General features: G+C 46.9%; 1 protein-coding gene across 1 annotated transcript in view; it reads left to right on the forward strand.

Annotated features, from left to right (window-relative positions):
* Positions 1–674: 674 nt before the first annotated feature.
* The window catches only part of LOC136668084 (actin-binding LIM protein 3-like), a 57,243-nt gene continuing 34,529 nt past the window's right edge, over positions 675–23,388 (forward strand). The window contains exons 1-2 of the mRNA XM_066645327.1: positions 675–1,070; positions 23,239–23,385. Of these exons, the coding sequence (XP_066501424.1) occupies positions 1,058–1,070; positions 23,239–23,385 (160 nt within the window). The 5' untranslated portion in view covers positions 675–1,057. The remainder of the gene's footprint in view (positions 1,071–23,238; positions 23,386–23,388) is intronic.

A 23,388-nucleotide genomic window follows, 5' to 3' on the forward strand; every position in this document is an offset into this window, starting at 1 on the left:
TTCCTCTCTCTCTCTTTCTCTCTCTCTCTTTTTCTCTCTCTCTCTCTTTCTCTTTCTCTCTCTCTCTTTCTGTCCTCTCTTTCTCTCTCTCTTTTTCTCTTTCTCTTTCTCTCTCTCTTTCTGTCCTCTCTCTCTTTTTCTCTCTCTCTCTCTCTCTTTCTCTCTCTCTTTCTGTCCTCTCTCTCTCTCTTTCTCTCTCTCTTTTTCTCTTTCTCTTTCTCTCTTTCTGTCCTCTCTCTCTCTCTCTCTCTTTTTCTCTCTCTCTTTCTCTTTCTCTCTCTCTCTCTCTCTCTCTCTTTCTGTCCTTTCTCTCTCTCTTTTTCTCTTTCTCTCTTTCTGTCCTCTCTCTCTCTCTCTCTCTCTCTTTTTCTCTCTCTCTTTCTCTTTCTCTCTCTCTCTCTCTCTCTTTCTGTCCTTTCTCTCTCTCTTTTTCTCTTTCTCTTTCTCTCTTTCTGTCCTCTCTCTCTCTCTCTCTCTTTTTCTCTCTCTCTTTCTCTTTCTCTCTCTCTCTCTCTCTCTCTCTCTCTCTCTCTCTCTCTCTCTCTCTCTCTCTCTTTCTGTCCTCTCTCTCTCTCTTTCTCTCTCCCTCTCTCTCTCTCTCTCTCTCACACACACACGATATTACTGACAGTGCAGGACCCTGAACACACTCCACACACACCTCTACAGGACACACTCAACTCTCCGCTAGCGGCGAGGACTAGCCCCCGACCACCACCGGCTCGTTTTAACGGTCTCTCGACCGAATTCTAACGGTTTTTCTGGCTTTACTCAGACAAGGCTTCTCTGGCTCATCTTAGCGCTTTCTTTTAACGGTTTCTCGGGCTTCTTTAAACCTTCTAACGGCAGGGAGACACCCATCCAATCCCGGTCCGGTTCTGTTCTGTTCACCAGCCCGCCTCGACAAACCGCTCCAGAACCCAGGCTTCGTTCGACACTCCGTTCTCTGTTTGTGTGAATAACGTCTTTTAACGGCCGCGGATCCCGGGCATGGAGGGAGTGTAAAGTAACGGGAAGCTGCTCGGTCGACGGCGGAGGGGAGAGGACGGTTCTCACCATGAACACGAACGGTAAGAGTGCGGACTGAGGTGTAGAGACCGGGGTAAATATGATCAATGCTTTAAAAGAAAAGTGCTCCACGTTGATCGTCAGACCTACGTCACCCGTCGGTACCTGTCAGGACTCACCTGTGTCCTGCAGCGGGGCGTCAGGTAACACACTCACACTCAACGTGAGGACGATTCAAAATGGGAAAACGCTGTTGATAATGAATAATGCAGCCCTATTGCAGGCGGTGAAGGGGAACACCTCTGGCTGCTTTGCGTTGAGCAGCTGACTTTGACAACACGCACTCCTCTGGGGCTGGGCGATACGGCCCTACAGTAATATCACGATACTTCAGGGTAGTTTGGCGATAACGATATTCTTGGCGATACGAACAAACCACTGAAAAATACTTCTGAAAAAGTATCCATTTCAAAAACTGAAATTAACGTTATATTAATATGAATGAAGTATATTAATTTAATACCATTGTTTATCGTACGTGTGATATTCTGTAACCAAACCATCTGCACAAGCCACTCCACTTTTTGGAGCAAATTTACCTCCCTGTTATTACACACATGGTCCATTTATCAGCTTCTGCAGCGCCTTTAATTACAGTATTGTTAGCAGGTATGATCTGGGTGACACTGAGGTGTGTTTTGCTGTGTTCATCGACATGTGGTGGTCCTGTGGGGTCCTGGTGAAAAGGGTGAAAGGGTTAAGAAAAGGATGCAGAGCAACAGACTGACTACAGTGTGTAATTGTACTACGCAGTGCTCCTCTGGTCAGTGGGGCTGATGAAATGGACAATTAATTTTTGAATTTAAAAGAAAGGCTGATTGGTGTATGTTCCCATCTGTTTACTTTTATTTATTTATTATATACTGCACCAAAACTGTTATTCTCAAAAATCACTGTCACACAAACTCCAGGGTCCTGGAGGTTATATGTTCGAGACCCGCTCCCGGTGACTGTCTGTGAGGAGTGTGGTGTGTTCTCTCTGTGTCTGCGTGGGTTTCCTCTGGGTGACTGTCTGTGAGGAGTGTGGTGTGTTCGCTCTGTGTCTGTGTGGGTTTCCTCCGGTGACCGTCTGTAAGGAGTGTGGTGTGTTCTCTCTGTGTCTGTGTGGGTTTCCTCCGGGTGACCGTCTGTGAGGAGTGTGTGTGTTCCCTCTGTGTCTGTGTGGGTTTCCTCCGGGTGACCGTCTGTGAGGAGTGTGGTGTGTTCTCTCTGTGTCTGTGTGGGTTCCCCTCCGTCCGTTGACCGTTGCTGGGTCGTGTGGTTCTTTGGTTCTCTTGTGACTTGAGTGCTGTTTTCCGGGTGACCGTCTGTAAGGAGTGTGGTGTGTTCTCTCTGTGTCTGTGTGGGTTTCCTCCGGGTGACCGTCTGTGAGGAGTGTGGTGTGTTCCCTCTGTGTCTGTGTGGGTTTCCTCTGGGTGACTGTCTGTGAGGAGTGTGGTGTGTTCTCTCTGTGTCTGTGTGGGTATCCTCCGGGTGACTGTCTGTAAGGAGTGTGGTGTGTTCTCCCTGTGTCTGCGTGGGTTTCCTCCGGGTGACCGTCTGTGAGGAGTGTGGTGTGTTCTCTCTGTGTCTGTGTGGGTATCCCTCCGGGTGACTGTCTGTAAGGAGTGTGGTGTCGTTCTCCCTGTGTCTGCGTGGGTTTCCTCCGGGTGACCGTCTGTGAGGAGTGTGGTGTGTTCCCTCTGTGTCTGTGTGGGTTTCCTCCGGGTGACTGTCTGTGAGGAGTGTGGTGTGTTCCCTCTGTGTCTGTGTGGGTTTCCTCCGGGTGACTGTCTGTGAGGAGTGTGGTGTGTTCTCTCTGTGTCTGTGTGGGTTTCCTCCGGGTGACTGTCTGTGAGGAGTGTGGTGTGTTCTCCCTGTGTCTGCGTGGGTTTCCTCCAGGTGACTGTCTGTGAGGAGTGTGGTGTGTTCTCCCTGTGTCTGCGTGGGTTTCCTCCAGGTGACTGTCTGTGAGGAGTGTGGTGTGTTCTCTCTGTGTCTGCGTGGGTTTCCTCCGGGTGACTGTCTGTGAGGAGTGTGGTGTGTTCTCTCTGTGTCTGCGTGGGTTTCCTCCGGGTGCTCCGGTTTCCTCCCATGATCCAAAAACACACGTTGGTAGGTGGATTGGAGACTCAAAAGTGTCTGTATGTCGTGAGTGTGTGAAAGAATGTGTCGCCCTGTGAAGGACTGGTGCCCCCTCCAGGGTGTGTTCCCACCTTGCACCAAGTGATTCCAGGTAGACTCCGGACCCAGCACCACCCTGAACTGGATAAGGGTTACAGACAATGAATGACTGTTCTGATTGGCTGAAATGTAGGCAGCAACACATCTTATAAAACCAATTCTTTCAGCAGCGTATTGTTCTTATCTGTAAGTCCGTAGCGACTGGGGAAGCAGGACTGTTTCTGTCATTTATTTATTTTTTTTAAATTCAAACTACTTTTCACTTCATGGGAATAAGAGGAGCCTGTACATGGCACCTCATAAAATGTTAACTATAAATAAATAATTTAAAACACGTGAACGGGAACGATGAGATCAGTGATGAGGCGCTGTGAAGTGTGTGTAGACTGGTTATATTCCACCGTGTCTTAAACACTGACTTTTTAAACCAACAATCAGCGTATAACGTCTTAAAAGATGAAAACGGCATTCTGTTTTTTTTTTTTTGTGTGTGTAAAGCCAGAGTCCTTCTTTTTGTGGTTAATTTCTGGGAACATTCCGGGTCTTTACAGCGTTCAGAGTCCACGGCGCTGTGGTAGTCCTGCTGAACAGAACCCGGACTGTCAGCCCAACCTCGGAACTCAGCTCTCGGGAACACAGACACATTTTAGATGAATCAGTTTACTTTATAATCCAAGTAAAGCCTAGTCTGTCAATCAACAGCTAGGGGCTGGCCTTGGATTAGGACCGGTCAGACCTCTTTTATATTTAACCACAGATTGGAGTCCAGTCCTAGACTTGTCTCAGGTTGTGCAGCAGACAGGACGTTCAGGCTTCACACCGCATGCTGCCTGACCCTCCAGCTCTGACGTGAAGTTGAGTTGTACTGATCGTATCCAACGACGCTCCTTGGTGAACTCTCCTAATCTGGGACTTTGAAGTCAACGAAAGCCAAAGGCTGTGTGCTCTGTCTTCATCCTTCCCAATCCGAACTGAGCAGACTTCCTCTGTCCTAAACAACTCCTGCCCTGAACACAGATGTGCTGCAGGTACACATCTGGAAGGCATTCTATTCCTGAGCAGTTTATTCCACTGGTTTCAACATAGGGGTCACACCGGGAAGCACAGTAAACAGTGCGTTTAAAATACCGCTCGGCCTACATTCGCATGTCATTAAAGGCTCTTTTTGAAGTACAAACGCAGGCTGTAATTCACTGCTGCTAATCCTCATTTCGGAAGCCCTGTGCTTCTTATAAGTAACAGATGTTTGTCTAAACAGTAGCCTGGCGAGTGCTGGGGTCGGTTTTCTACACGGATACACCCTCAAATAAAAAGTGTTTCTTTTGTGATTAAAGAAAAGAGAAACTTTGAATGCTTTAAGCAACATTAGGTAGTATTTTTATCTTCTAATTACAGCTTCTAAATCAGTGTAAAGCAGAAAGTGCACTATGTAACTTATGGAGGAGTGTAGGAAATCCTTCATTCTCAGGACTGTCCTCAGGTTTCCTCCGGGTGACTGTCTGTGAGGAGTGTGGTGTGTTCTCCCCTGTGTCTGCGTGGGTTTCCTCCGGGTGACTGTCTGTGAGGAGTGTGGTGTGTTCTCCCTGTGTCTGCGTGGGTTTCCTCCGGGTGACTGTCTGTGAGGAGTGTGTTGTGTTCTCTCTGTGTCTGCGTGGGTTTCCTCCGGGTGACTGTCTGTGAGGGTGTGTTGTGTTCTCTCTGTGTCTGCGTGGGTTTCCTCCGGGTGACTGTCTGTGAGGAGTGTGGTGTGTTCTCCCTGTGTCTGCGTGGGTTTCCTCCGGGTGACTGTCTGTGAGGAGTGTGGTGTGTTCTCCCTGTGTCTGCGTGGGTTTCCTCCGGGTGACTGTCTGTGAGGAGTGTGGTGTGTTCTCCTGTGTCTGCGTGGGTTTCCTCCGGGTGACTGTCTGTGAGGAGTGTGGTGTGTTCGCTCTGTGTCTGTGTGGGTTTCCTCCGGGTGACCGTCTGTAAGGAGTGTGGTGTGTTCTCTCTGTGTCTGTGTGGGTTTCCTCCGGGTGACCGTCTGTGAGGAGTGTGGTGTGTTCCCTCTGTGTCTGTGTGGGTTTCCTCCGGGTGACCGTCTGTGAGGAGTGTGGTGTGTTCTCTCTGTGTCTGTGTGGGTTTCCTCCGGGGTGACCGTCTGTAAGGAGTGTGGTGTGTTTCTCTCTGTGTCTGAGTGGGTTTCCTCCAGGTAACTGTCTGTGAGGAGTGTGGTGTGTTCTCCCTGTGTCTGCGTGGATTTCCTCCGGGTGACTGTCTGGTGAGGAGTGTGGTGTGTTCTCCCTGTGTCTGTGTGGTTTCCTCCGGGTGACTGTCTGTGAGGAGTGTGGTGTGTTCTCTCTGTGTCTGCGTGGGTTTCCTCCGGGTGACTGTCTGTGAGGAGTGTGGTGTGTTCTCTCTGTGTCTGCGTGGGTTTCCTCCGGTGACTGTCTGTGAGGAGTGTGTTGTGTTCTCTCTGTGTCTGCGTGGGTTTCCTCCGGGTGACTGTCTGTGAGGAGTGTGGTGTGTTCTCCCTGTGTCTGCGTGGGGTTTCCTCCGGGTGACTGTCTGTGAGGAGTGTGGTGTGTTCTCCCTGTGTCTGCGTGGGTTTCCTCCGGGTGACTGTCTGTGAGGAGTGTGGTGTGTTCTCCCTGTGTCTGCGTGGGTTTCCTCCGGGTGACTGTCTGTGAGGAGTGTGGTGTGTTCTCCCTGTGTCTGCGTGGGTTTTCCTCCGGGTGACTGTCTGTGAGGAGTGTGGTGTGTTCGCTCTGTGTCTGTGTGGGTTTCCTCCGGGTGACCGTCTGTAAGGAGTGTGGTGTGTTCTCTCTGTGTCTGTGTGGGTTTCCTCCGGGTGACCGTCTGTGAGGAGTGTGGTGTGTTCCCTCTGTGTCTGTGTGGGTTTCCTCCGGGTGACCGTCTGTGAGGAGTGTGGTGTGTTCTCTCTGTGTCTGTGTGGGTTTCCTCCGGGTGACCGTCTGTAAGGAGTGTGGTGTGTTCTCTCTGTGTCTGAGTGGGTTTCCTCCAGGTAACTGTCTGTGAGGAGTGTGGTGTGTTCTCCCTGTGTCTGCGTGGATTTCCTCCGGGTGACTGTCTGTGAGGAGTGTGGTGTGTTCTCTCTGTGTCTGTGTGGGTTTCCTCCGGGTGACTGTCTGTGAGGAGTGTGGTGTGTTCTCTCTGTGTCTGCGTGGGTTTCCTCGGGTGACTGTCTGTGAGGAGTGTGTTGTGTTCTCTCTGTGTCTGCGTGGGTTTCCCCCCCTCCGGGTGACTGTCTGTGAGGAGTGTGGTGTGTTCTCCCTGTGTCTGCGTGGGTTTCCTCCGGGTGACTGTCTGTGAGGAGTGTGGTGTGTTCTCCCTGTGTCTGCGTGGGTTTCCTCCGGGTGACTGTCTGTGAGGAGTGTGGTGTGTTTCTCCCTGTGTCTGCGTGGGTTTCCTCCGGGTGACTGTCTGTGAGGAGTGTGGTGTGTTCTCCCTGTGTCTGCGTGGGTTTCCTCCGGGTGACTGTCTGTGAGGAGTGTGGTGTGTTCGCTCTGTGTCTGTGTGGGTTTCCTCCGGGTGACCGTCTGTAAGGAGTGTGTGTGTTCTCTCTGTGTCTGTGTGGGTTTCCTCCGGGTGACCGTCTGTGAGGAGTGTGGTGTGTTCCCTCTGTGTCTGTGTGGGTTTCCTCGGGTGACCGTCTGTGAGGAGTGTGGTGTGTTCTCTCTGTGTCTGTGTGGGTTTCCTCCGGGTGACCGTCTGTAAGGAGTGTGGTGTGTTCTCTCTGTGTCTGTGTGGGTTTCCTCCGGGTGACCGTCTGTAAGGAGTGTGGTGTGTTCTCTCTGTGTCTGAGTGGGTTTCCTCCAGGTAACTGTCTGTGAGGAGTGTGGTGTGTTCTCCCTGTGTCTGCGTGGATTTCCTCCGGGTGACTGTCTGTGAGGAGTGTGGTGTGTTCTCTCTGTGTCTGTGTGGGTTTCCTCCGGGTGACCGTCTGTAAGGAGTGTGGTGTGTTCTCTCTGTGTCTGAGTGGTTTCCTCCGGGTGACTGTCTGTGAGGAGTGTGGTGTGTTCTCTCTGTGTCTGTGTGGGCTTCCTCTGGGTGCTCCGGTTTCCCTCCCAAGCTCCAAAAAACACACGTTGGTAGGTGGATTGGAGACTCAAAAGTGTCTACATAAAGGCAAGAGTGTGTGAGGATCGGCGCCCCCTCCAGTGTGATTTAGGATAAGACTCACTGCGACCCCGAACAGCGCTTACAGACATTAAATGAATGAATTTGGAGTACTCAGATACTCCTGAATGTTTGTTTAAATGCATACGGCGTAGTGTATAGTTGGAAATTGTATTTATAAAAGAAAACCATATTACTGTTTGCTTCCATTCTTTTGGACAACACCACACCTCCACTCTAAAGTAATCCTGAAGTCTAAAAGCCGGCTGATCCGTTTGTAATTCCGGTATGAGCGCGGGACAGTGAAAGAGGCCTGCTTTGTGGTGCGGGATTACTCTTTCACATCTCTGCGCTGTTCTGAGGCCATTACATCGGTGTCGTTCCCCTGCTCCGGAGCCATGGCCAAAAAGTAGCTCTCATTAGAGTTAAGTGCTGAGCCACAGTGAAGCACTGGCACACGCTGCAGCTCACTTTGTTTCAATGGAGCATTGTGAATGCCTGTAATGCCTGGCATTTTTGTTTTTTTGTTAAGCTGCGCAAGTCAGCTGACAACAGGAACGTGGCAGGAGTGTGTGTGTGTGTGTGCGAGAGGGTGTGTGTGTGAGAGATAAGCATGGTCACAGCAAATATCATTAAACTCTGGTCATGCTGCATTAACCCTCACTGATGCGATGTAATACCCGTATTTTAAATATCAAATACATATGATATGGGGGTGTAAATATTCTTGGACCTATATTTCCTACAGTCTAAAGAAAGAGTCAGCTCTTTCGTGAAATGTGTTAAATAGAACCATCTACATTCTCTATCAATGTAAAGAACCCTTTTCATCTTTAAGTGTTCAGGGTTCTATAAAAACATTTTTACTAAAGAACCATCCTTATTATTAACCGTGTAGAGATACAAGCAGTTGTCTGTGTCTTTAAAGGCAACATCTACAATTGTGGAGAAACACCGCTCTATAGTTTGTTTATATTCAGAAGCTCTGCGTCTTTTAAGGTGGAATGGTCTGTTGTTTTTATGCACAGTTTTGAATTACCACAGAAACTCATTTGTAAGTCGAGTTGTTTAGTTTTGTAGCGATTTCATTCTGCGTTTACTTTCATGTCCCGAATTTAGAATCAGTTTAATATACATCAAAATCTGTGATCGGATTTTCAGGAAGAACACACCACACTCCTCACATACAGTCACCCGGAGGAAACCCACGCAGACACGGGGGGAACACACCACACTCCTCACAGACAGTCACCCGGAGAAACCCACACAGACACAGAGAGAACACACCACACTCCTCACAGACAGTCACCCGGAGGAAACCCCACACAGACACAGGGAGAACACACCACACTCCTCACAGACAGTCACCCAGAGGAAACCCACACAGACACAGAGAGAACACACCACACTCCTCACAGACAGTCACCCGGAGGAAACCCACGCAGACACAGGGAGAACACACCACACTCCTCACAGACAGTCACCCAGAGGAAACCCACACAGACACAGAGAGAACACACCACACTCCTCACAGACAGTCACCCGGAGGAAACCCACGCAGACACAGGGAGAACACACCACACTCCTCACAGACAGTCACCCGGAGGAAACCCACGCAGACACAGAGAGAACACACCACACTCCTCACAGACAGTCACCCGGAGGAAACCCACACAGACACAGGAGAAGACACCACACTCCTCACAGACAGTCACCCAGAGGAAACCCACACAGACACAGAGAGAACACACCACACTCCTCACAGACAGTCACCCGGAGGAAACCCACGCAGACACAGGGAGAACACACCACACTCCTCACAGACAGTCACCCGGAGGAAACCCACGCAGACACAGAGAGAACACACCACACTCCTCACAGACAGTCACCCGGAGGAAACCCACGCAGACACAGGGAGAACACACCACACTCCTCACAGACATCAACGTTACCCCCCTACGGAGCAGGAATAGAGCAATACCCTCATCTCGGTTCAGGCTTTTCAATGTTTGAAGGTCTTTTCATTGTCTAAAGACGGCGTGAACAGAGAGAGAAAGCGCAGAGAGACCCTTTGGTGTTTTAGCCATTTACAGACACCTGGACATTGTAAACACAGGCTCCTACAGGGATCTATAAAGACAGAGACGAATGGGATTGATGTCAGAGATGTACACCTCAGAGCTAGGGCAGTGGTACAGTAGCACAGTACAGTAGTAGTAGCATACACCGGCCTACTGAGAGTGAACAGCAGTGCACTGGCTTTCGTAGTGAACAGCAGGAGGTTAAAGCTTGCATCTGGGCTGGCTGCCTGCCATAGCATTTACATCAGGAGAGCGGGGGAAACATGCTGAAAGAGGGACTTTTAATAGGAGCCAAGCATGCAGGTTACTACAGCTCAGTGAGCAGCCCTCCTACCGCCTGCATCTGTGTGTGTGTGTGGTTCCGAATGACAGATATCTCACACTCCATTCCATTAGGCAGGAGTTGGGCAGGGCTGATGTGGAATCAGCTTTAAGCTTTATGCTGCAGATAGATTCTTCTCCATCTCGACCCACTGTGCAGCACCATGTCCTGGACCACATCCATGCCCTTAATGAGGCTGATCAGTAGGTGATCATTGCTCCAGTCGGCCAAGGTCAATTTAATCTAGTTAGCTCACTCCTGTCTGTGGAGGTAAGGGCATGATCAATATGAAAAAGCTGATGCCGATGCTGATCTTAAGGATCTAAAAAATGCTATGAACTCATAATTTCAACCAAAATAAATTCTAAGTACAGTTATGATTGCTTAAAGGAACAGTATGTCGTATTTTTACCTTAAAATCACAGCTTCAAAATCATTGAGATGATTCCCTGACCTGTAATAGGGAGAACAGAGCATCTGTTGTTCCTACGCTGAGCTCAGCAAGGCAGAAACTGCACTATGTAACTTGTGGAGGAGGGTAGGAAACCACTCACTTTTACATTTATATCAGTACAGTGCTGTAAAAAATTAATTAGACTAGAGGAGGACTCCAGGAGCAAAATATATAAGTAAATAAGTCAATATCTTAAACTTTCCTAGTGTTACTTTAAAAGTCATCAGCATCAGGGAGATGTTTAGTTCTGACCAACATTCATTCATTATCTGTAACACGTATCCAGTTCAGGGCAGGTGGGTGCGGAGCCTACCCGGAATCACTGGGTGCAAGGTGGGAACATAACCCTGGAGGGGAAATCCACACAGACACAGGGAGAACACACCACACTCCTCAAAGACAGTTACCCGGAGGAAACCCACGCAGACACAGAAAGAACACACCACACTCCTCACAGACAGTCACCCGGAGGAAACCCACGCAGACACAGAGAGAACACACCACACTCCTCACAGACAGTCACCTGGAGGAAACCCACGCAAACACAGGGAGAACACACCACACTCCTCACAGACAGTCACCCGGAGGAAACCCACGCAGACACAGAGAGAACACACCACACTCCTCACAGACAGTCACCCAGAGGAAACCCACGCAGACACAGAGAGAACACACCACACTCTTCACAGACAGTCACCTGGAGGAAACCCACGCAGACACAGAGAGAACACACCACACTCCTCACAGACAGTCACCCGGAGGAAACCCACGCAGACACAGGGAGAACACACCACACTCCTCACAGACAGTCACCCGGAGGAAACCCACGCAGACACAGGGAGAACACACCACACTCCTCACAGACAGTCACCCGGAGGAAACCCACGCAGACACAGGGAGAACACACCACACTCCTCACAGACAGTCACCCGGAGGAAACCCACGCAGACACTGGGAGAACACACCACACTCCAGGACCCTGGAGCTGTAACAGAGACACTACCTGTTGAGATATTATTCATAAAAATGATTACACTAGTGTAACACTAAGGGTTTTGGCCTGTTGTAGGTGCGTTGACTTGTGGCAGATTACGCTGAGATGGGACTCTTTAAGCAGAGAAGCTCTAATGTCCACAAACAGAGAGGATTTAGACTGGCCTTTAGGGTGTGATTAAAATGGCATTGAATGACACTCAGTGGGCACCCGCTCCAAGCTCCTGAGCCCAGACGTGTGCCAAGCCAGCTGACAACCGCAATTACACGCCAGGTCTCAGAGACCGAGACGTTCACCTGGTTTACTCTTATACCCACTTACATATACTGTCTCTCTCTCTCTCTCTCTTTGTCTCTTTCTCTTTCTTTCTGTCCATGTCTCTCTCTCTCTGCCATCTCTCTCTCTCTTTCTCCCTCTGTCCTCTCTCTCTCTCTCTCTCTCTCTCTGGATGTGAAAGTCAGTGTAAGAACGGTAAGCTGAGTAAACCAAGTTGACGGACAAATTGTCACATCTCTCCTTCGTGTCTCAGAAGCCTAACAGAGTGTGTTATGTGATTTTACCCTCGGCTGGTGAAGAGTGACACACACTTGGGAATGCTGTCAGATTTGGGAATGTGAGAGAAAGCTTTTTCGCTTCACTCTTCTGTCCCTCACTGTTTCTCTGCACAGTCCCCTTCATTCACACTGTCCTTCTACTGAGGGACTGTTGTTTTAAATGACAGCAGTAATATTCATCAGCTACATTAGAGCTAGACTGTATCAATGATCTCTCTCTCTCTCTCTCACACACACACACACACACACAGGTGGGCAGACACCTTTCCACCTATACCTCACACCTCCCTCTGTTCCGCTCTAAAACTAGGGTCCACACATGGCTCCTGTGGTTACCACACCGAGGCTGTCCACTGTACACCTTCCGTGGCCTTTATTAAAAAAAGAGCTGTGTTAGCATTAGCTTCAAGGCCTGTGATTGCAGCAAGCACCCAGGCAGAAATCACCTGCAGGACCGTGGGCCTGTGGAGTTCATTTATAAAGCCGCTCGATACACAGCCTTCCAGACTCGTGGGATGTGAAGAGCTGGACTCTCCGCAGACGTGCTGTACAGTAAAGCATCGGTCGTCTCTAATTTGATCGATTAAAAACAACAACAGATTAATCACAAAGTTTGGTGTAAATATTCACTTTTTGCATCTTCTTAAGACTGAAGTTATAATAATAGATATTTACGTATATATTTAAGTGTAAAAATTAAAGAATCAACATAAAGAAAAATATTTATATTGGTGTCAATCGATACAAAAAATGAATTACATTAATCACAACAATTCAAATGCTAGTACTTCCTTGTATTTTTGGGATAGAGATAAATCTAATAAATGAAAAGTGTGGTGTTCAAAACGAATTTCACTTATGCCTCTTTCACACATGCACTCTGGAGAATTCTTAGAGAAACTCTGGAGTATCGGGTCTGGAGATGTCCCGGAGTGGTCGTTCACAAATGCAGTTCCCAGCAGGAGATTATCTGTGTGAGATGGGCTCTCACAGTGGTGCGAAGCGTGTGTTAGGTGTGGGGGGGGCCTTTGCAGCACGTGCAGGAGATACTCCGGAACATTTCCAGAATGCTGCAGATGGTCACATTCAAACACACAGCTCCGGGAAAACTCCGGAACATTTCTGGATTACAGTGCATGTGTGAAAAGGGGCATTATTTACAACTAAATGACCACTGATGACTGTGTCCAAGAATGAAACTGAATCCAAAATCAAATTCCGCCGCCTCAACTCAAAATTTCTTTTTAAAAAAGAGAGACCTCAAAGTGAAGTTAAAATATTAGAACTCACTTCCTACTGGATCTGGTACTGAGACCTACGCAAGACATCTGAAGTGAGTCACTGAGGTGCTGGAGGTTTGGTGACAGCATGTAAATGTGTGTCATTGTGCAGACACGGTGAAAACGTTCACCACATTTAGTTTTGTCGTAAAGCTGCTGTCTGTTTTAGCAGAGCTATTTTATGCCACAGTAATTACAGATGGCCTTATGTATGCGCAGTATTATAAGGTCAATGTCAAGGCTCTTTACCCCACTATGTATCTCAATGCTTAGTGGCTGAATTTGCAAAGGTAACTAGATTAGCTTTAGAACTGATTTTAAAGAAGAACGTCCTTCACCACCAGTGTGTTCATTTTGCCCAGGCAGGTTGTTGCTTCTGTAGTTTTAGTGTATCTCAATGCTAATAGGCTAATAAAATTAGCAAAGTAAGGAAGCCCTCTTGCTAGGACTGCACAATTTCAGCCTAAATCATCCTTTACTTCTGAAGACTTACTGCATGTTCACACTGGCAGCGATTTTTTATTTGTGTCTTGTGGCTCAAGTCACTGGTCTAAGCTTGAGGCAATCTTGCATCGCCATGTTTTCACAGAAATCAATAAACCTCTGTTGTAGTACCCCTTACTTTACAGGCTATAAGTGCTACAGAGCTCGTACAGAATGAAATCACAAATTACACACCTTCCAGCCTGATTTAACCAGAACCCTGACTTTATCTGAGCAAGCGTACAAAGCCTAGCTAAAATAACAATGGCGGCCATCTTGAAAGTCAAATTTTGTCTAAATTCTAAATAAACAGTGTCATAAAACAGTGATTTCTTAACAACTTGATGAGATTTAGGTATCAAATTGGCACAGTGCTAACTGATGTGGTGTACACTGTCTTAACATATTAGCTATTAGCCTCGTAGCTCCAGTGCAGCAAAACTGTTTTGATTGTATTTGTGGTGTAGATCCTTGCTGAATTAGTCAGTTTCTGAGCTGTTTATTGCTTACGCCAGGCATCTGCAGTGTCTTCTGGAAGTAATTCAGCACTGAAACAGAGTGTATTTCCCATAATGCCATGACATTAGTTCTAAGGGGACTTTGGCTGGTCATCTGCTGATGCCACGCCTGCCTGCATTTTGCCTTCCTTAGGCAGTTTTGGAAAATATCCCAGTGCATCAGACTCAGATTGAATTGGATGGCGCTCCAGTTTAGCATGCTTATAATAATATGCAATGGAGTATACAATCATGATACAATGAATAAGCAAAATTCAGAAACACTCAGGCTTCAGGATGACTGCTAATACGAATGCGATGAAACTACTGTTCGTTTTACAGCTCAAGTGTGGATGAATTGTAAGCTGTATTTGCCTGAAACTAAATTTGGACAGCGAGCAGGTCTTGGCGGATAAACTATATTTGGGGGTGGGTGGTGGACATTGTGTAAATTTGATATTTCTCCAGATTTTGAGAACTGGTAAGAAAAGAAATTGGTGAGTTCCACACGGATTAGACACAGTATCTTTAAACACGCCGTAATTCAAGTGTCAGAGGCAGTGTTTTGGGCGTCTGGGTGTCTTACTGTTAAGAAGTCTCCAGTGGGCGTTATGGGATTTCAGAGATTTGTCACTTGCGTGAGATCTCACATTATAGCCCTTAAGTGAGAAATTTTTTTGATTAACACTCCCCCAGCTGGTCTGTTTGCCTTTTTCAAACAATCGCAAGGGACATACCAAACAAAAACAAGGATTGTCACATTGCATTGTTCTGGAGCTGAGCGCCATCAAGCCACAGTTAACACAAACTCCTACTGCTGTGAGCTCATGCTGAAACAAGTAATGCGTTATTTTTATTTGTATTTATGTACTTCAGAGGTGTACTACCTTCTACATTGATACAATCTATGGTTGTTAGGACATAGATAAAATAGGGATACCATAGGGAAAGACAAAAGAGTCCTGATGTGTTTTATTCAACTGGAAATATGGTGTCAGTTAATTGAATTGCATTTTCCAGGGCAGGCATGTGTTGTTTATGGAGGCTCATATATCGCTGCTCGTAGGCTCCAAGAAAAAAGTCACTGGCAGAGGAAGCTAAATCATAAGTTGGGACAGTTGCTTAGTAAGCCTGTAACGTAGAGCGTCCCTATCTGGAGTCGTTTGATTAACAGCAAGGGGAAAATGCTTGATCCTTCAAGTGCCCCGGTGTGTGCCTGTATATCTCTGAAGAACTGGGATGGAACGGAGAGGAGCTCTTCATAGAAGCTTGGATCCAGAGCTGGCAAAAGTTCTAAAGTTATACAGCGTCGTCAGCCTCGCAGGCTTGTCATTGGTTCGGATCTGGTGACGTTGCCATGGTATTTTTGGGGGGAGTTGATGGCTTACCTAGCAACACCACTTGGGATGCATAAAGCGGCCAAAGTAAAGACAGAAGCGGGTGCAGGAGGAGGCGGTGCCAGTTCCGGAGGGGGCACCCCGGAGCCTGGCGCCTGTTCTACACCCAGATGGCAGAAGAGTGGCAGAGACAGAGGCAGCCTAGCCAAACCGGACTAAGAGCCACCTGGGATGAGTGTGTTCTGTGTGTGTGAGTGATTCATTACTGAGCAAAATGGGCTAACGCGAGTCTTTTAAGATCATTTCCAACACCACAGAATGGGCTCAGTTTTTCTAAATTGCAGAATCATGTTGAAGACTTGCTTCCTGAGCTACAGGCCTACTGACAGTACATCTGGAAAAGATTCATGCCAGGGTTTGACCTGTAAACTCTACACTGCTGTACTCCTGTGTGTTAACACTTTGGAAGGATATACAGAGTAAGATCGAGGGGATGAGTGAAGAAACATAGCAAGTGAAAAAAGGTGTGCTTCATAAAACAATTAAAGGGGACATCTACAGTTATGGGGAAACTCTGATCTCTCTGGTTTGTTTAGGTTCAGAAGCTCAACGACTGTTGTTCGTACATGGCTGGGGTTGAACTTTGAGCCTAGCATACCCAACCGAGACCATCATTTATATAAACCTTGTGATTGTGAATGCATAAATAATCCTTACGCCTTTCAATGTGAAACATGACTAAAATTAAACAAAGTAAAACAGCAATGAACGTGAGATTTCACACAGATTTGGTTCTCCACGTTGTGTCGAGCCTCTCTACCGAACTGTGCCTTTTCTGAACGGTGTTCTGCTGGCGGTTACAAGACGTGCCGTGGCTCTCAAGGGTGTTGGTTTGATTCCAGTTGACCTTGAGGTCGCACGATTGAGCCGATCATTGAGATGGGAGATTTAGTCTGACCCCATCATCTGATTTCTAACCCAGTCACCGGGGCAAGAAAATACCCATAATTCTTAACAGACCACCCTTGACATGCTGGAATCCTCTGCGATTAAGCCATTGGAGGGAGACGACAAGGACAAGAGGAGAGGACTGCTTGTGTGTCGGCCCCTGCAGGTTCGATAAATGCAGTCTTGGAGTTATATATATACTGTGTGTGAAAGGTTCGTACACTGACTTGAGGTGTGTGACGGGACTTTGGTTTGATGACGTTAGATGGAAAGAGGTCTCCTGAAACAAAACCAGTCTTAACTTTCATTAAAGGAGAGTGGCTTGTTTTCCTTCCATGGCCATAATGCTTCTGCCAGCAGTGCATGATCAAGTGCATTTCCTTCTGTCAGACAGTCATTCACACCTGTCACATAAGCAGTCAATACGCCATGGCTGATAAATGCCTGTGCTTGTACTCAGCCAAGCCTGCAAGCCCACTGTGTACACACTCTGCACTGTGATCTCCCTTTGGAGTTCATCATGCTCCCACATGCAGAGTCCTTTCTAGAAAAAGCTGCCTGTCTGCTTGTAATAGCCAGAGGCTATGGTGATGATTAGCGTTAGCATATTCAATATCCACCAAAGGCAAAAAAAAAAAACATGTTTCTCAGATCACGTCTCTTCTTACAAAGCTTGGCATGACTCAACAGACTGTCTGTTTACATATCGTCTTAAACTACTCCTGTCATTTCACAGTCGGTTTCATTGTGTTAGCTCCTTAGCAAGGCTACAATGTCCTATGGTGTTGTACATGATCATAGCATAGCACCTAATTGGAGGGAAACTATCTAATGAGCATTACGTCTGCATGGAAGTGTGATGTTTGTAGTCTAAATCTCAAATTACTCTGATTTTTTAATCTTGTTTTGTACACAGCATGCTGTTATGCTAGGCTAAATGTCTTGTCTTTACTTCTCTGCTAGCTCTGTAATGTTCTGACTCTTTATTGAGATGTAAGGCAGAAGGAAGGCATGCTAGAAGTTTCCATAGCCAACTTGGTCAGCTCCAATCTAACCTCATCCCTTCTGACAGTAAGCTTTACTCTGTCAGAACCGTAACACCACAATTAGCTGCACACACTCCCACTAATTGTTCTCATCTGTCTTAAGGAGGTTATTGGGTTAAGACAGTGCTTTCTACCAGTGAAATGTAGGCCCATGTTTGAGCATATTACAGACAATGTTGGTGAAATGCTAACATTGAGGGCTATGTGTTCCAGTTAGTACAGACATTTCTGTATTCCTACTTTGGTTTTCCTGCTTTTGGCACTGTAGCTAAGAGGCTAATGTGGCTAATAAGCAAATGTAATTCTAGAGATACCGGTTAGCATTACACATGCACCCAGGGCAAAATAAACACATTTACATGGCTGCTACATTCTTAATGATTACCTAAGCCCCCAATTTAATGCTTAGCGACTGTTCAAATCTGTGAATCCCTTTCAGCTCTTTAGCAGAGGCCCATCAAAATTACACACTAGTGCTATATTTTCTGACTACATACATTCAAAAGATATGCCTGGGGAAACTCTTTATAGACACCCTAGAAGCTGACAGAGTAGCGGATGTTGTTGCTATCTATTACCAAAAGCTGACACTAAAGAATGTTAGCTTTGGATTCGTCAGTAATCCTCACCATTCACTCAATCCAAAGCTAAGTTGCTCCATTCTCAGTTTCGGTGAAGTTTGTTGGGTATATTGAGGTTTAGATGTGATCAAATTATGTAGAATATCTGCAAAAGGCTTGAAATTAGCAGTAATTGTTTGTGGTGTAATGAGCTGAATTCTAATCCACGGTGATAATGAAACCATACGCTAACGGCTAGTTTTGCTTTAAGAAATATATCAGTATTAAAACGATGCATCATTTTGGCTTATTTTGAATAATTGTGAGCGTCAATACTGGGATATGGTTCAAAATTGTCTGCATTTTATACATTTTGCTGCATTTTCAATCCTTTATTAATAATTATTATAGTTAATAAGACAAAATATACTTAGCATTTTAGTAAACTGCCTATGTTCATACATATTTATGTACCTGCACAGGTATCAGACATCAGCTCACTGAATCCAGAGGCTTTGCTTATGGGCCTTCTACGGCTGCTCCTGTTTTTACTGATACAAGATTCCGTCGTGTGTTTTTGAACTAGACACTCTTAGTTACAAACATGAGCACTTCTATTTGAGATTATTCAACAACTGCTGCAGCAGCTTTTACTCCCACTCTACTGTGTCTTTCCCACTCTGTGCTTGCTTAATGCCGTCTCCATATTCTTTAATGCTACTACGAATAGTATTTTGTGTATAAATCTAAATCTTTTACAACGCAAATTGGGGCACATACAATTCTGTTACTTCATAATACATTAGCAATATGGTGGTTTTGATTATAATCAAAAGACATTTTATATAAAATTCTGATGTTTTCTCGCCATTTGCCCCTCTCCAGTTGGTTTGCACACTCGAAACCGCTCTAATGTGTTTACGAAGCCCCAGTGTCTCTAAATGGGTAAAAAAACAAAGTGTCTGGGTCCGGCGCTAGGCTTCGTCTCTCTCTGCTCACGGCAGAGGCATCTGGAGTTGTTCTAGACAATGGGGAGCACTTTAAAAGCATGAACCGAGATGAGGATATTGCTCTCTTCCTGCTCCATAGGTGGGTAATGTTGACTTGGGTAATGTTTTTGCTGTTTCGGATCACTTAAGGTGGAAATGTCTCCAAACTTGTTAGAAAGCTAACTGCATTAGCGACTGTGCTACAAAACTAAACAACTCGAGTTACACATGAGTTTCTGTGGTCATTCAAAACTATAAAGATAAAAACTTCCAGACAAGTTACACTTCAGCCTTGTACAAACAACAGTTGTTCTCCCTCAGACACATCGTTCCACCTTAAAAAAATAACATGGAGCTTAGAGCTGCGTCTCCCCACAATCGCAGATGTTCCCTTTAAACAAACACTAGGTAAAGTTTTATTGTTTTGTTTGCGTTTTTTTGCTCCTGGGGTCAAGGAGCAGAGTGTTATTCACATTTATAGCACTCTCCTGAAATCAGTGAAGTGGAGAAGGAGGGAGTGGTTTCCTACCCTCCTCCAAAAGCTACATAGTGCTGTTTCTGCCGTGTTGAGCCCAGAGTAGCAAAAGCAGAGGCTCTCTTCTCCCTATTACAGGACATTGATGCATCACAATCATTTTGAAGCTGTCATTTTAAGGTAAACATTCTACCTACTGTTCCTTTAACCGCAAATAAAAAAGAAAACCTAAGAGATGAATGTGAAACTGAATATATTTTCATTTCCACAGAAAACAAAACAAACCTGTTTCCACTATTAGGAGGGATTTAACCCTCTCCTGACACCTGTTGTCGTCTCACATTCCTCTTTAGACGCGTGGCCCAGTGCTCCCTCGAGCGATTTCCACATCTGCTCCTTTTTGTTGGAATACTTAAAAGTCTAAGAACCTTCCAACATGAGTCTGAGTGCCTCTTCAATGTGGTAAAGCCTCTCGAACGTCAATGGGCCTTCATTATAATATGCTCCATTGTGGTGATGAGCTCATTATCTTGTCCATCTGGAGCGGTTATTTCTGATCGATTATGTGTCTGTTGGCTCACGGCAAACACCTCAGTGGGGCTTTGCCCTCGTGGACAGAGTTTTCTCAGTTTTCTGAAGCATTTTCAATTGTTGGTTGTTTTTTTTTTTGGCAAGAAATCACAGAGATCTTCTGGAAGCTTCCCACTCTCACTTGACCCTTGGTTGCTTTTGTGTGACTGTGGGTGTAAATACAGTGGAGATAAAGCTACGGTGCATTGCTGCTCCCACTTCTAGCCGTGCTCAGTGGATACGCAGCCAGGTTCACGTCAGGACATCCTCTAAGAGTCCGAAACCTCACTCGATCTCTTCAAATCGGGGCTTACTCAAGGGCCATTAGCTGCGAATGGAAATTTGCTCCAGTTTTTCTCAGCCTTCCTATATATGCATATATGCCGCGTGTGTGTGTGTGTGTGTATTTACATGTCTTTTTGAATAACCCTTAAGCCACAAAGCTCTTCACTATAATACCCTGCACAATCACAACACCGTCTGGGCTTTCTATCTGCACAGAGCCTCATGGGAAATGTAGTCCTTATTTAGCTTCATGATTTTCTGGGATGAAGAGGATGACTAGGCCCAGGCAGTGCTCACTTTCTTCCCACGTACCGTTACTCAGCATGTGTCCTCTGGGGAAAAGAACCCGAAATATCTCTGCTAAGGACTTAGGATAAGATCAATTCAGTTCGGACAGTAGGACATCGGATACTCAGACATTTTACTCACTGTCTAATTATGAACACTGTTGTCAAAATGGTTGGTGATTCTTGGCAGAGTTTCTGTGTCCAGTGTTAGTTCTGGAATAAAAGCAGCTGAACACATTTGATCTGATAAGATATGAGTGGAAAAGAACAAATTTAATCAGATTCTGATTTGAATCTAGACACAAATCTCACAGGACTTTTTATAGTGCAACACAAGTTACAGTAAAGTAAAGGAGGTCATGTGACACACAACAGTAACTGGATTATACATCTTTGTTTAAAATGGAGGGCGGCACAGCAGGTAGGTGTCGCAGTCACACAGCTCCAGGGACCTGGAGGTTGTGGGTTCGATTCCCGCTCCGGGTGACTGTCTGTGAGGAGTGTGGTGTGTTCTCTCTGTGTCTGCGTGGGTTTCCTCCGGGTGACTGTCTGTGAGGAGTGTGGTGTGTTCTCCCTGTGTCTGTGTGGGTTTCCTCCGGGTGACTGTCTGTGAGGAGTGTGGTGTGTTCTCCCTGTGTCTGTGTGGGTTTCCTCCGGGTGACTGTCTGTGAGGAGTGTGGTGTGTTCTCTCTGTGTCTGCGTGGGTTTCCTCCGGGTGACTGTCTGTGAGGAGTGTGGTGTGTTCTCCCTGTGTCTGTGTGGGTTTCCTCCGGGTGACTGTCTGTGAGGAGTGTGGTGTGTTCTCCCTGTGTCTGTGTGGGTTTCCTCCGGGTGACTGTCTGTGAGGAGTGTGGTGTGTTCTCCCTGTGTCTGCGTGGGTTTCCTCCGGGTGACTGTCTGTGAGGAGTGTGGTGTGTTCTCTCTGTGTCTGTGTGGGTTTCCTCCAGGTGACTGTCTGTGAGGAGTGTGGTGTGTTCTCTCTGTGTCTGTGTGGGTTTCCTCCGGGTGACTGTCTGTGAGGAGTGTGGTGTGTTCTCTCTGTGTCTGTGTGGGTTTCCTCCGGGTGACTGTCTGTGAGGAGTGTGGTGTGTTCTCCCTGTGTCTGTGTGGGTTTCCTCCGAGTGACTGTCTGTGAGGAGTGTGGTGTGTTCTCTCTGTGTCACCGGACTTCCTCCGGGTGACTGTCTGTGAGGAGTGTGGTGTGTTCTCTCTGTGTCTGCGTGGGTTTCCTCCGGGTGACTGTCTGTGAGGAGTGTGGTGTGTTCTCCCTGTGTCTGCGTGGGTTTCCTCCGGGTGACTGTCTGTGAGGAGTGTGGTGTGTTCTCCCTGTGTCTGCGTGGGTTTCCTCCGGGTGACTGTCTGTGAGGAGTGTGGTGTGTTCTCTCTGTGTCTGTGTGGGTTTCCTCCGGGTGACTGTCTGTGAGGAGTGTGGTGTGTTCTCCCTGTGTCTGCGTGGGTTTCCTCCGGGTGACTGTCTGTGAGGAGCGTGGTGTGTTCTCCCTGTGTCTGCGTGGGTTTCCTCCGGGTGACTGTCTGTGAGGAGTGTGGTGTGTTCTCTCTGTGTCTGTGTGGGTTTCCTCCGGGTGACTGTCTGTGAGGAGTGTGGTGTGTTCTCCCTGTGTCTGTGTGGGTTTCCTCCGGGTGACTGTCTCTGAGGAGTGTGGTGTGTTCTCCCTGTGTCTGCGTGGGTTTCCTCCGGGTGACTGTCTCTGAGGAGTGTGGTGTGTTCTCCCTGTGTCTGCGTGGGTTTCCTCCGGGTGACTGTCTGTGAGGAGTGTGGTGTGTTCTCTCTGTGTCTGTGTGGGTTTCCTCCGGGTGACTGTCTGTGAGGAGTGTGGTGTGTTCTCCCTGTGTCTGTGTGGGTTTCCTCCGGGTGACTGTCTGTGAGGAGTGTGGTGTGTTCTCCCTGTGTCTGTGTGGGTTTCCTCCGGGTGACTGTCTGTGAGGAGTGTAAAGTGTTCTCCTAAGAATGTGGTTCTTCTATGGCATCACTCAAAGAACCTTTGTAGTACCTTTACTTTTAAGAGTGTAGGTTCCAATACTCCATGGAGTGGAACAGAATAAAATGTATGAAGACAGAACAGAACAGAACAAATGAGTCAATTATTCAACAGAAACTATTGGCCAGAGACGTGAAAGTGTTTTCTAAGACGTTGTCGTTCCAAAGCCTTCACTGAAAGAGAAGTTACGTAAGGAGCAGTGATGTAATGTCCAGTGATTTGTGATTAAATGCAGTCTCTCTCTCTCTGATGATATACTTTACCTCAGATGGACACTTCTGGATTTGTCTTTTGTGTTCATGAGCTTTGGCAGGAAGCCATTCCCCTGTATCAGTCGTTCTATTGTTACTCCAACAATGCTGGCAGGCCGGCGCGCTCCAGTCCATTATGCCATAAAACCCCCTGATTAACCGGACTATGACACACAGCATTAAACTACACGACGGACCAGCCCTATAAGGCTAATGGAAAACGAGAATTGATGATGAAAGCTTTGCACCGTTCGACGTACTGTAGTTTAAACTGTGTTTTATAGAAGCAACACTAGCAATGTTTACATCAAATCATCCTGTTTCCAACTGCCAGAAAAACTAAATGCTTTCTTTTGTAACTCACCCTAGAAAAAGGGCTCTGTCCTTATCTGATGTTGCAAAGAGTTTTAAGGGCTTCACATCTGATGTATTTCAGTGGGCGCTCTTCTGATCACACATCATCTCCCCTGCTCCACAGGGCCTTACCAGCACCCTGGTTATAGGGGAGAAAGTGCTGGCCACGGTCAGACGTCCATCACCTGCTTTCGCTGCCGAGAGGTTTGTAAAGGAGAGGTGGTGCGGGTCCAGAACGTCCACTTCCACGTCAAGTGCTTCACCTGCCAAGGTA

Source organism: Hoplias malabaricus, chromosome 15 (assembly GCF_029633855.1).
Source record: "Hoplias malabaricus isolate fHopMal1 chromosome 15, fHopMal1.hap1, whole genome shotgun sequence".
NCBI classification, from domain to species: domain Eukaryota; kingdom Metazoa; phylum Chordata; class Actinopteri; order Characiformes; family Erythrinidae; genus Hoplias; species Hoplias malabaricus.